This window comes from Podarcis cretensis (genome assembly GCF_951804945.1).
Source record: "Podarcis cretensis genome assembly, chromosome: Z".
NCBI classification, from domain to species: Eukaryota; Metazoa; Chordata; class Lepidosauria; order Squamata; family Lacertidae; genus Podarcis; species Podarcis cretensis.
In genome coordinates this window covers 3,025,092-3,039,091 of record NC_137184.1, presented here as the reverse complement: position 1 = coordinate 3,039,091, position 14,000 = coordinate 3,025,092, and the positions used below count along the sequence as shown (strand labels likewise).

The 14,000-nt window shown below is 41.4% G+C and overlaps 1 protein-coding gene and 1 long non-coding RNA gene across 6 annotated transcripts in view; both read left to right on the top strand.

The window, feature by feature from the left end:
- Positions 1–14,000, top strand: part of LOC307207994 — a 149,873-nt gene that overhangs the window by 22,877 nt on the left and 112,996 nt on the right. The gene's annotated exons all lie outside the window — the stretch shown is intronic.
- Positions 4,275–14,000, top strand: part of GOLGA2 (golgin A2) — a 47,418-nt gene continuing 37,692 nt past the window's right edge. For 2 of the 5 annotated variants that reach the window (XM_079961994.1, XM_079961993.1), the window contains exons 1-3: positions 4,282–4,444; positions 11,651–11,773; positions 12,243–12,323. In XM_079961994.1, the coding sequence (XP_079818120.1) occupies positions 4,397–4,444; positions 11,651–11,773; positions 12,243–12,323 (252 nt within the window). In that variant the 5' untranslated portion in view covers positions 4,282–4,396. Of the gene's footprint in view, positions 4,445–11,650; positions 11,774–12,242; positions 12,324–14,000 lie in introns of all 5 variants that reach the window. The other 3 variants (XM_079961996.1, XM_079961992.1, XM_079961995.1) reach the window with 3 other exon arrangements.

Sequence of the window (14,000 nt, the reverse complement as noted above, 5' to 3'; positions counted from 1 at the left end):
AAGCAAGTAATGAGTTCAATCTGGATTGATTAAGAGCTAAAATATTATGTGGAGTTAAGGGATTTATTAATGGATTGGTTACAGTTTCACCAATTAAATTATATTCTTAAAATACAGTGGTACCTCAGGTTACATACGCTTCAGGTTCCATACACTTCAGGTTACAGACTCCGCTAACCCAGAAATAGTACCTTGGGTTAAGAACTTTGCTTCAGGATGAGAACAGAAATCGTGCTTTGGCAGCGCGGCAGCAGCAGGAGGCCCCATTAGCTAAAGTGGTGCTTCAGGTTAAGAACAGTTTCCGGTTGCAGTCGTGAAATATCAAGATTTCAAAAAGATCTGCTAGAAAATAATGTTAAATTACTGTCCAAAATGTATAGCTTACTTTTAGAGTGGCATACAAAAGATGAACAGGTCAAGTCAGTAATGATACACTGGGCAAAGGATCTGGGACATAATATTCTGATAGTAGATTGGGAAAGGTTATGGAAAACAGATTTGAAATTTACGGAATGTTATTCTTTGAAAGAAAACTCTATGAAATTGATGTACCGGTGCTATTTAACCCTATCAAGTTGGCAAAAATGTATAGGACAACTACAAATACTTGTTGGAAATGTAAAGAAAAAGAAGGTACTTTTTATCATATGTGGTGGACTTGTAAGGTAATAAAAGCTTTCTGGGAGATGATATACAATGAAAATGTTTAAAACAGCTTTTGTTAAAAAACCAGAATGATTTCTATTAGGAATTACAGATACTAATATTCCAAAGGAAAAGAAGAGACTCTTTATGTATGGAACAACAGCTGCCCAGATGTTAATAGCTGGATGGAAAGAAGACAAGGTCCCTACCAGAGAGGAGTGGCAAACCAAGCTGATGGGCTATGCCGAGATGGCAAAACTGAATGGAAAACTCAGAAACCAAGAGGACAAAAACTTTATGAAAGAATGGGGGGGGGATTATAAGTTATTTAGGAGACCACTGTAAGCAGATGGAAACATTAGCAGGATTTTAATCTCACTTGTAGTTTAAAAATTACCATGGATAATATGGTTTGATATAAAAATTGAAGTATGAAAGAATATACAGTATTAAATGTTCAAAATGGGACCCCATGGAAGGGATGGGGGGAAGTCCTGAGATTCGGAGGAATCTATATGAATATACTTTTTGTTTTGTTTTTTGTTTATAACTTTGTATTTGAAAAAACAATAAAAATGATTTCAAAAAAAGAGAGAGAAAGAGCTGCTCTGTGGGGTGGGGTGGGAGAGCAGGTTAGGGGTATTGCTTTGTTCCTACTTTGTACCTGAGCTGACTGTTGTACAAAACTCAGTGGAAATTATCTGGAAAAAATAAAAACAAAAATGCAATCTCAGTCAGCACAAAAAGCTACTTCAACAGCTGAAAGGCATGTATTCTCCAGGCTTTAAAATAATATATCACTGATGCAGCAAATGCTGAAATAACAGAAATACTGATTTATTGTGAATTAAATATGAAAATGAAAAATGAATGGAAAGAGGGATGTTTCGGTATAAGTATGATCAGCTCCATAGGAGAAAATGTCATGCATGAACTGTATAATAAATACTGTAGGCTCACTAAAAATGTATTAATCAGGTGGGGAAATTCAGGACTGGAGGCCAGATGTGGCCCTCTGTGCCCCTCTACCTGGCCCTCAGGACTCTTGCCACTCCCATTCTCACCCTCTTCTGCACCCTCTTGAATGTCTCTGCCTGAACAGAATTGGTGTCCCTGAACTCTTGCTTGTCTGGATGCCTGTGAGTAGTGTTGTAAACAAATATTGCCCTTTTCCCGTATGGGGTATCCAAGAACCCTTCTAGTGTAGCACCCTGCTTGTGGTTAACACTTAGCTGGAATGAAATATTCAACGCAGCAATAGAGAAATTAAAATAGTAATTTATTTGTCAGACAAATAAATATGAGGCACAGTGGTATATGGTTACCAAGCTCTGGCCTGGCCTCTTGCCATTCTGGCCAGCACTTATATTTCCTTAATCCAGCCCCCTTGCTCCTCCTGTGGCTGCCTCTGTCCAATCAGCCTGGTTGAAATTCCTATTGGCTGTTTGCTAGAACCAATCACAAAAGATACACCCATTTCCTCTTGCCCTTTTATGGAAATCAAAAAGCTATATATTCTTCTATCTATAAATGACAAATAAGTAGTAATATATCTTACATGTGTCTCAACAAGGAATCTTAATTACCAGCTCACCTCTTGCCCTCCTTGCCCTATTGCCTTCCAAAACAGATGATTAATCTTGAATTTTTATCTTAAGCATATGTCAAGGATTTTGAGTTCACATCAACATTGAGAGATCTCCTTCATTTGAAGGTTTCTAAACAAAAGGCCTGACAACCATATATCAGGAGTGCTCGATGGCGTCTTCTGTCTGACAGGAGGTTGGCTTGTGGCTGATGGCCCCTGTGATCTCTTCCAACTATATGAAATAAGAATCTAGCATTTCTTAAATCCTTTGCATAATTATATTTAAACTAATATATTTAATACATAAATAACCTTTTAAAAGGAAAAGAAATCTTAAAAGGATCTTAGTTTAAGAAAGAAACAGCTTTAGAAAAGACTTCCCAAAAATGCTCTGTTTCTGCCAGCCAGACCAGTTGCTTTTTCACTGCTCTTGACCTTTTTAACCTTAGGAAGAAGATATGGCTCATTTTACTATTTATCCACCCTTAATTTGTAGGGTCAGTGTAACCTTGGCTGTCAGCCTGTAATTCCCTTTTTACGACTTTGAGAATTGTTTTCTGCTATAAATCAGGGGGGGGCCTTGTCTAGGAGAAAAACATTTTGCCAAGGTTTTTCTAAGCAGCTGGTCTTCTGCCTGGCATAAAACATTTTAAGCTCATTTTTAAGATACAACCTTGATCAAAAAATATAAGCTTGATAAAAATGCAGGCTTATGATTAGATGCCTCACTAGAGTCCTTTGTAGGTTCTCCATCGGTCGGAGAAGATAACAGAGGCCAACCAGAGAAGATTGAGAAGCAAAGCAGCTAGTAAGTCTGATCTGTGTTAAACTGTTGCAACAGGGTCTCCCACTCACCCCACTCAGGGAGGGAGGAGGAACCCTTATAAAGACTTTTGAAATTGCCATCCTGTAGATCAAGACCACCCCCAGAAACATCATACCTACATCACAGAAAAGATGGTCTAAAACAGAAATTTGATTGTTGTTTTTCTCCTATTGTTGTTTATCTCCTGTCTGGCAGGTTACTTGATTGGATACCCTGCTTACTTGATTGGATTGCCTGGGGAGCCTGGCCAGTCTTTTGTAATGATAAATACTTAATTCCTGGGCCAGGTCACAGGCTCACACCCTATTCATATCTTAAATGTGCCCTTAAGACAGGATTTGTGAAGGAAAAGACAATGGGGAGGTTTCCCACTTTGACCTTGCAGAGAAAACATTTGGTCAGTTTAGGAATCAAAATGGTTCCAGGTTGGTCTTCCTGTCCTAATCTATGTACGTGCTTGGTTGGTACACTTATGAAAATTACCATATATCTAAGACTTCAAAATTCCTATCACAGTAGGAACCAGCCTATAGTGCAAAGTTAAAAGTTTGCATTTATTACCTCACCTACTTTTGCTTCTGACCCCATGCACTGCATGTGACCCTCATAAGGTTGCCCACTTTGAGAATGTGGCCCCCATTCTGATTAAGTCTCCTCCCTTGCTATAAATCATAAATTTATAAGGTAATCTAAAATATAGTAAACAGCAGCAGCATTTTGGGAAAATGTATTAATATTGTGTGAATATTGTTTCTAAAATATGTTAATATTGTTTCTAAATTCTTTTTACTATTTTATTAAGTGATTTTAAATCTTCTTAATGCTGTAAACCGATTTTATATATTTGTGGCATATAAATAATTCTTTTACAAATAGACAAACAAGCAAAAACCCCAGGTTGGGGTTTTCGCCGCTGTTTGTTGTTCAGAACGCAAGTTATAAAAGACACTTTGAAGTAATTTTATTAATAAACAAGCTGTTTGTTTCGAGGGCAAGTTACAAACGACACTTCAAGATAAAAAGGCTCTTCTTCCCTCTGAGGGAAAAGCCAACAGGTGGGGAAGAAAAAGAATCGTTGGGAGAACGGGGGACGAAAACGGCGGGAAGAGCCGTGCGCATGCGCCTTCACTCCCTCCTTCCCTTCGCCGGCTGAGCGTCAAGAGCTGCCACGGCCGCGCTTGCGCAGTGCGGCGTTCCCTCCCACCTTCCGTCCTCGCGCGACGGAGACGGCAGGGCACGGGCGGGGCCTGCCTTCCCTGTCTCTCTCGCTCTCGTCCCTCTTTCTCCACCCACCTTCGTACCACACCGGGCTGACGTGGCCCGGGCCCGGTTCAGACATGGCGGACGGCAGCAGGCAGAGCAAGCTGGCGTCGGCCAAGAAGAAGGTAGGGCGAGGCCGGAGCGCTGAGGGGAGAGATGGGGGTGGCGGCGTTTCCCCCTCAGGCAGCAACTAACAGCAGCAGGAGGGGGAAGTAGGCGACAGCTGACGGGGCCTTCTTCGCCGGGGGGGGGCTGTCTCCAGCTCCAGACACTCCCCGCTCTCCCCCTCCCCAGCAACGGAGATGCCTGATACCCCCGCCCCGCCTCAGTATAGGGCTTAGTGAGGAATCCGCCTCAGATGCGGCCCCTGAGCGCCTGGGAGAGGACCCCGCCCCCTGTGATAGGTTTAATGGGGGAGATCCCTGCTTATTAGAGCACCCCTTGAAGTCATGGGAAGCGGGGGTCCTCCACGTGAGCGGTGTGTGTGTGTACGTATGTGTAGGAGTGAAAGACCCTCACGTCTTACATGGGAGATCGCTCCCCCCTTTAAACTAAAATACCTCTTGAGTGCCTGAAAGAGAACGCCTTCTATAATAGGATGAAATAAGGGAGGGAGATCCCCTTCCTCTTATTAAAACACCCCTTGAAGTCATGGGAAATTGGGTCCTCCCATGTGCGTTGGGGGGACCTTCACATCTTGCATGGGAGAATGCCCCCCCCCCCGTTAAATTAAAATACACTACTTCAGATATAGCTCTTGAGTGCCTGGAAGAGATCCCCTCCCCCTCTTATTAAGTCATGGGAATGGGTCCCCATGGAAAAGTTTCGGGTTTGTGGTGGAGAGGCCCTTATTCATATCTTGGACACAACTCTTGCATGAGAAATGCCCCCCCCCCCCAATTAAATACCTCAACTTTAGCTCTTGAGTACCTGAAAGAGGACAGCCCTCTAATAGGTTTAATGGAGGAGGGAGACCCCTCCCTTATTAAAATCACGTCAGATATATCCCTTCAATTCATGAGAGGGTCATCCTTCATGTATGTCAGGGGGGCAGAAGACCCTCTGTTATTCATACCTTAGACACACCCTATGCATAGGAGACAGCTCCCACTTTAACTAAACACCTAAGGTATAAGTAGTCTTGGAATGCCTGAAAGAAGCTCCCCTGCAAAGGGTTAGGCAGCACTCCTAACCTCACTTACCTGAATGTAAACCCCATTGAATTAAGTAGGATTTACATCTGATTGGGCATTGCTTGGATTGTACTGTCAGTGTGAGTGTGTTTGTTACACACACACACGCTGCATATATTACTTACTTCAGACTTACTCTTTGAAGCCATAGAAGGGGTCTGTCCACCTGTGTTTGTGTTACCTTTTTACTTTTACATGCTTAGGCTGTGTGTGATAGATTTCTCTTATTACATAGGTATACTCTTCCCCTTGAATATAATTTTTGTGGGGTTGAAAACTCCAATATTAAATACCTTAGACACACACCGCTTGAATTCCTGGAAAAAGATGTACCAGTAGGTTTAGAGAGAGTGGGAGTGTAGACCTCTTTATTACACACCTTTGAAGACATGGAAGGGTGTCCTCTGTAATTATTCATTGAGGAAGATCTTCCTCTTAGACACAAAGTGGACACATCCCACTTGAATGCCTGATAACTTGGATATGTCTCCTACATGCATGGAAGGATATCTCTCTATAAGTTTAGTGGGGGTGTGGAGACCCCTATTTATTAAGCGCCCTCCCACACATATGTTGGATGTTTAAGAAGGAAATCCGTCCCTTGCTAAACAAAATAAAAAAAATTCCTTCCAGTAGCACCTTAAAGACCAACTAAGTTAGTTCTTGGTATGAGCTTTCGTGTGCATGCACACTTCTTCAGATACACTGAAACAGAAGTCACCAGACCCTTCTATATAGTGAGAAGGTGGGGAGGGGTATTACTCAGAAGGGTGGTGGGATTGGGTGATTGGCAGATAGCTGTGATGAGCCTGTTGACGACTCTTAACGACTGCAATAGGTCTTACAGGAAAAAGCAAGGGGTGAGAAGGTGAAAAATGGCTTTGTCATGTATAATGAGATAAGAATCCAATGTCTTTGTTCAGACCAGGTCTCTCCATGGTTTTAAGTTTGGTGATAAGTTGCAATTCAGCAGCTTCTCTTTCCAGTCTATAGACCTATGTAAGACCTATTGCAGTCGTTAAGAGTCTGTTTCAGTGTATCTGAAGAAGTGTGCATGCACACGAAAGCTCATACCAAGAACTAACTTAGTTGGTCTTTAAGGTGCTACTGGAAGGAATTTTTTTATTTTGTTTTGACTATGGCAGACCAACACAGCTACCTATCTGTAACCTCCCTTGCTAAACATCTTTGACACATCCTTTGAATGTATGGAAGGGGATTCTCCCTTACAGATTCAGAGAAACATACTTTTTGGGTTTAATCAGTGTATGTATATGTGTATTGGAGTGGTGGGAGAGATTATCACCTGTTAAATGTCTAGGTCACATGAGTGATTGCCAAAGAAGAAGAAGAAATTTAAAGCACTCTTCTACCACTTTTAACAGTCAAGCCTTCCTCCAAGGAGTCCTAGGAAGTATAGTTTGCTAAGTGTGCTGACTGCACAGAGCTACAGTTTCAAGTACTGTTAAGACACTATAGTTCCCAAGATCCTCCATGACTGTCAAAGTAGATTAAGATTTCTTTAAATGTGTGGTGTGGGTGTGATCCTAGACGTACCACTTGAAAGCCTGGGGAAGGATTTGTTCTCGCCATCATTCTTTCCTCCTCAATCTTTTTTTTAGTTTAGTTTAATATAATTTCACAGTTTCAGAAAGTGTTTTTCCTCAAACTTCTTAAATAGTTATTCTTATAATAATCAAAATTGCAAAATATACTATGGTATTATGTGGGCTGTAGTCATTGATATATTGGAAAAACAAAGTAATTATTGATAAAATAGAAGCAAAACGGAAAAATCTAACAATAGCCATTTCTCCCCAGTACCTCAGTTTTATTGTGAAGGCCAACCTAATTTTAAAAATGGTTTTATTCCACCTTGCTCTCCATGGGGAATTATTTTGCTCTTCTCTGGAAAATGACCTTCTAGTATCTTTGAGAAGTATCAGAGTACAGTGGTACCTCGGGTTACAAACACTTCGGGTTACAGACTCCGCTAACCCGGAAGTAGTACCTCGGGTTAAGAATTTTACCTCAGGATGAGAACAGAAATCGTGCCGCCGCGGCACAGCAGCAGTGGGAGGCCCCATTAGCTAAAGTGGTACTTCAGGTTAAGAACAGTTTCAGGTTAAGAACGGACCTCTGGGACGAATTAAGTACTTAACCAGAGGTACCACTGTATCCACTTTTATAGCAGGGAGGTCAATCTGTGGCTTAAAATCTGTTCCCAGATTCCCTAACTCTTGCGTTATTTGGGATGAGAGTCTAGATAGCATACACATTCTGCAATACATTCACCCTCCACTTTGCCTATTATTATTATTATTATTATTATTATTATTATTCCAATTATTTTTATTGCTTTTCCATAATTTTTAAAAAATTGTCACCAAATTAATACAAATGCAATACAATTTAAAAGCTGATTTCCCACCCACCCCAAATGTCTCCTCTATTTTCCTCCCTCCGTTGCTGCTCCCAATAAAATAACTTTTCCAGCTATCATTTCAAAATATATTCATCCCTTCTGCCTACACATCACCTGTTCAATTACCAATTTCTGCTATGGCTTTTATACATTGTTATAACCTGTCCTCAGAATAGTTGTCTACTCTACTCTAATCACCCTCCACTTTGTAGATGTTAAGCTGTCGTTGTTCCACATACCTGTATGTGAACATAAGATAATCAGTAGTCGAAAATAGGTGATCTCCCTAGCTTTGCACCTGGTTGGAGGGGGACTACATCCATTTAGTGTGGGCAGTAAAGAGCACCCACCCTTATTGCAAAAGTAGTTACAGCCATACCATGAATCACTGTGAAGCTGCCACCTCAGGTAGGAAAGTTGGGTGCAGTTTGCAGAACATTCTAGGCAGCTGTCCAAACATTAAGGCAAAATGCACATCCATGTACGGCATGCACTAATTTCTAGCAATGGAATGGTTGTGATGATGCCTCTAAGCACATGCCAGTTGTGCAAATACTGTATATCCAGGTTAGTCACATGACCTTAAGAGTCATATTTGATACACAGTAGCCCTTCTGTGTATCAAACCCTTCGGGACGCAGGTGGCGCTGTGGGTTAAAGCCTCAGCGCCTAGGGCTTGCCGATCGAAAGGTCGGCGGTTCGAATCCCTGCGGCGGGGTGCGCTCCCGCTGCTCGGTCCCAGCGCCTGCCAACCTAGCAGTTCGAAAGCACCTCCGGGTGCAAGTAGATAAATAGGGACCACTTACCAGCGGGAAGGTAAACGGCGTTTCCGTGTGCGGCTCTGGCTCTGGCTCTGGCCAGAGCAGCGATGTCACGCTGGCCACGTGACCCGGAAGTGTCTCTGGACAGCGCTGGCCCCTGGCCTCTTAAGTGAGAAGGGCGCACAACCCCAGAGTCTGTCAAGACTGGCCCGTACGGGCAGGGGTACCTTTACCTTTACCTTTAGCCCTTCTGTCAGCAGCAGCTTTTAAAATTTGTCATTGAAAAGCTGATTGTTTCAAAGCTGCAGTAGTGACATCCTTAAGCGGCCAAATGTAGTTGGTGAGCATTCGGCTTGGGAGGAAACAAATTGTTCAGAGCTACTCTAATATTTTTTTATGATGGCCTTAGTGGGTATTTATAAAAGACTGCTGGGAAGTCATAATTTGGTGGTTCAGGGGGTGGGGCTTCTGAATTTCATTACGAGCTCCCTCTACCTTTCCCCTATCACAAAGTGATAAAATTGTAGGAAAGCTGGGGAGGTGGAAGAAAATGACCAGCTAGCAGAAGGTGCATGAAAGAGTGTTCCAGAAAGGCTTAGCTGACATCACTTCCAGCAAGTGATTTTTGAGGCCTGATTTAACTATAACAGTGGATCTACGGTGTAGTGATTTCTGCTTTCTATCTTGAAGAAAAGTGTAGCGCTTGCATTGATACCACTTGCCAGTAGATCTCCCATCTCTTAATCTCAGTAGAACAATAATTTTCTCCCATGTTATCAACATGACCACACTGGATAGATATGTGAGTAAAGGTAAAGGGGCCCCTGACCATTAGGTCCAGTCGTGACTGACTCTGGGGTTGCGGCGCTCATCTCGCTTTATTGGCCGAGGGAGCCGGCGTACAGGTCATGAGGCCAGCGTGACTAAGCCACTACTGACGAACCAGAGCAGCGCATGGAAACGCCGTTTACCTTCCCGCTGAAGCGGTACCTATTTATCTACTTGCACTTTGATGTGCTTTCAAACTGCTAGGTTGGCAGGAGCAGGGACCGAGCAACGGGAGCTCACCCCGTCGCAGGGATTCGAACCACCGACCTTCTGATTGGCAAGAGTAGAAAGCAGTTAAAATTGAGTTTATGAATATAAGGGAATAGAGGACTTAGTCTTCTGAATATGGTTTGGTGGTATGTTCAAGAGCAGTGATTGCCAACTTAGACAGGATTTAGGCCTTCAGAAATTCCATTTTTGAATGCCAAATTGATTTGTCATGATTTTGTGGATCGTATTTTTTGGCTTAGCAGTGGGAGATTTGAGTTCACGTTACACTCATATTTTGAGGCATGTTTTGGGCAAGTAACCTGCCTCAATTTCTGATGTGTTAATACAGCTGATCCTTCATAACACAGATATTGTATGGATAAAAATAGTGAGCAAATTTTATTCACATCCTGAGCCTTGGGATATGAACAACAATATGTATATCTTCATAAACCAGAACACTGAATAATAATTAAATACCCAATTTGTATCATGTTTTTAATATCTGGCACTATAGCTTAAATGTATTGAAGAAATAAATGTGTTAAAGTTATATATATAACCAGGTTTAGAAATGCCACAGACAGCCAAACCAGCATAATTAGTTCATCATGGGCTACAGAGAAATTGTTCTTAACAGCCTAGTTGTCAACATGACTGGGCTCGTACAAGTAACTTCTCTGTAACAAGTAAGCACCTTGAAGTGCAGATGGTTAAAAGTAAGATGTAATACATTGTGGGATTTTTAACCTTCCCTTGTGGGTGTGTCTGGAAACTCCCAGGTGCCTTTTTGCCCAGGCACCTAGCAATTTGAAATATTTTTTTTTTCAATTTTGCTTGTGTGCTTTCTCCATAGCTTAAGATGCTTATGCTTAAGAAATGGAAAATATTCTTTTTAAAATTGAACTATTCCTGGTAACATCACCAGATTCTTGTTATGTGACCATTTGAACTGTCAGTAATTACTGGTTAAGTGTATTGTAAGCTAGTTATATTGCAAGTGTTTGCAAGGTTTGAAACTTGAACCTGGTGGTATTGCCATAGAAGTTGCAGAATGCTTTATGAAGTTCCCTGTTGACCACTCTAATACTCTGAAATTTATTGATTGACTCAAGATGGGGTTTGCATTCTGCCACTATTGCGAGGTTTAGTTGAGATGAAATAGGAAATGGGAGTTTCTGAAAGTTTTAACTAGATCAGTGAAACTGAACCCTCTGGCACATAACACAAAAAAGTTCTAACATGCCAAGGGCTTTTTCATTCTACAGTGTGATTGTCTTTAGCTTGCAGTTGCTCTAGAAAACAAACAGGTTTGTGTTTTCTATAGTTGAACTATAGTTTAAAGCAAACTATTGTTTCGTGTGAACCAGTAGTGTGCTGTTGCAGGCTGCTCAGTCACACAGCCCTCCACCCCTCCCTTGACTGCTGCTGTATTACAGCTGAAACAATCCAGAGTCTGATTTGTTTTGTTGTACAAACCTGGGATTCTGGTTTGTTGGTCTCCAAAGAGACCATGAGCAATAACCAAGGCTTGTTATTAGCTTACCATTATAGTCTGTTTGGAGAAAGCAAACCATGAATGCAGTTTCAGATGATATGAGAAGCCAGACTTTGCCTTTTTCATTTGTAGAGCAGTACAGTAGCAGCAAGTGCATAGAAGGAGCACTGTGGGAACTTCTAAGCAGCATGCACTAGCATGCTGCTTAATCACCGCAAACCATTGTTTATTTTAAACTATAGTTTAATGTGGTTTGTAAACCATTCTGTACACCACCAAGTTCAATAATCACTCTGGGTCTTTTTCTTCATCAGTTTTTACTGTGTTTTTTGTTCTAGCTCTTTCTGTTTTACTTCTTAGCTTTCAGTATAGAAGGTTTAATTAGTTAGACTTCAGGTTTTTCTTCTTTTTCTTAGCTGAAGGAATATCAACAGAAGAATAGCCCTGGGTCAGCAGCTGGAGCAAAGAAGAAACGTAAAGGCAAAGAAGGAAGTAGACCAGAGACACCAACTAATGATGGCAGAGAGTCTCCTGAAAACGTGAGTGGCTTACTTAACTATTTCAAATGTTCCAAAATATTTTGCTTCTACTTCTGTTTGAAGATAGTTTTAACACTGTAAAAAATTGAAGAAGGCTGTGTGTTTTTCTTTAGTACTACAAACACCTTGAACTCATTGGACAGAAGTGGGGTATAAATACAATAATCAGTTGATAAAAGATAAGTAAGGATGGGAAATTCAGTAGAAAGAAATATTTGGCTCCTTGGTTGTTTTGAGGGAATAGTAGTATATAGTTTGTATATACTGCTGGAGTGAAGGAGTTACGGTAGTTGCATCTTTATCCTAAACAGATTGCATGCAAGCAAGTTACTCCCATCTTGTTGGTATTAGGATCTCTGCCATTTTCCTTTTTCTTGTTCCTTTGGCTTCAGGAACCGGCTGAACAATGTTCTCATTCTGTCCCTTTTCTCAGCTGTTTCTCTTTCCACTTTTCTTTCACCCCCTTTAGATTCAGAACATTCTGAAGGTGTTGGTGTCAGACCTTAACCGCTCCAATGGGGTAGCCATACCTTCATTGGACAAGAGGAAGGTGAGGCAGCATTCAGAATCTGTCCAACTGGCTTGCTGTCCATACTGCATGATTCAGTTCCTATTTACAAATTAGGGTTTCTTGGGTGGGTGGAACAGATTTTGGGATACTTGTCATACTTGTTAGCTGCGTGAATGTTGTTGGCTATCATTAACATTGAACTATTTTTAACCTGCTCCCCCACTGTTGTTCTTGTGTGCACTTCCCTTAATGTGGCTCAAATTACAATTGTGAAGAAGGGTTGCTTCTTGGATTTTTAAGATTGCTTTGCTTAAAGCAGCTGTTTTGGAATGTCAAGCATTATCTGAAGGGATTGCCACCCCCAATACTACTGTTTCCAAGGTGATAGTGAATGAATGCATTAAGTAGCATTGTTCACTGTGGACTGCAGGTTGGGCTTGACTTCCATTTTGCTTGTGATCTTCTTTTTCCCATGTTAGTGGGTTTTGTTTGTTTGTTGTAGAAGCACCTCATTTCAGAAATGCATGTTCTTGCTCATCTATATTCAAACTGGAGGATAAGCCATGTGGGTTAATCATGCCAACTTATGGTTTGACAGGCAATGAAATTTGAACACATGATACAGTCTGAGGAGTAATACACATTTTGATTTACCTAGGCAGAAAGAGTCTTCCTATTCCTTGTCTTACAAAGGACTGTTAGGAAAACTGGGTTTTGCATACTTTGCTAACTCAGGTTGAATTCAATTAAAAATAAAGGGCTGGGTCTAATAGAAACCAGTCTGCTTGAGTTGGCTGCATCTGAGTATTTTTAAAGCACACTCTTGCCATGTTTTAGAAAGCAGAGAGCCAGTAATGGTGTAGTAGTTAAGAGTCTTGGACCAGGCCCTGGGAGACCAGGACTCAAATCTTACACTTAGCCATGAAGTTCACTGGGTGACCTTGAGCCAGTCACTGTCTCTCATCCTAATTTACCTCAAAAAGTTGTTGTGGGGATTAAATAAGGAAAGAGAGAACCATGTGTGCCACCTTGAGTACTTGGAGAAAACGGTGATAGATAAATGCAATAAATTAAAAATAATAAACATAATTAGCTTTCCCCCCCTGAAAAATATATAAATATCAAAATAAGTTGGGAATAAACAACTGTCTGCAAGCTGTTTTATTACCATTGCTTACTGATATAGCATTTGCTTTTTATTCAGAAGACACGAGGTTCGACCCCCCCCCATCTCCAGGGAGTCCCTTTTCTGAATTCCTGAAGAGCTGCTGCCAGTCAGGGTGGGCAATGTTGAGCTAGGTGTACCAATGATCTGACTAGGTAAAGGGCACCTTCCTATGTTCCTTTAAAGCTTTAGCTTTATCTTTGGTGTTGGCAGATGCCCACCAAACATTTACATTAACTTTGTGGGTGCCATTTCAACTTACTGTTGCATTTGAATCCAGGCATCAAAATAACCATATTGTATTGGTTACAAGATCTGGGTGGAAAGTAAAGGGGTGTGTTATCTTCAAAATCCTATTATGAGCAAAATACTGTATGCGGATTTTTTAGATGGAAAGCTGCACATTCCTGCAGGAAATGCAACGGTTGTAAAAATTACAAGGCCTATTTCCTATGAAGCTGGATGGGCTATGAGGATGTTAGGCTGGTAGCTGGTGTTGTTGTTTGTATTGTATAGGGCAATGATATGAAATCTGTGGCCCTTCAGGTGTT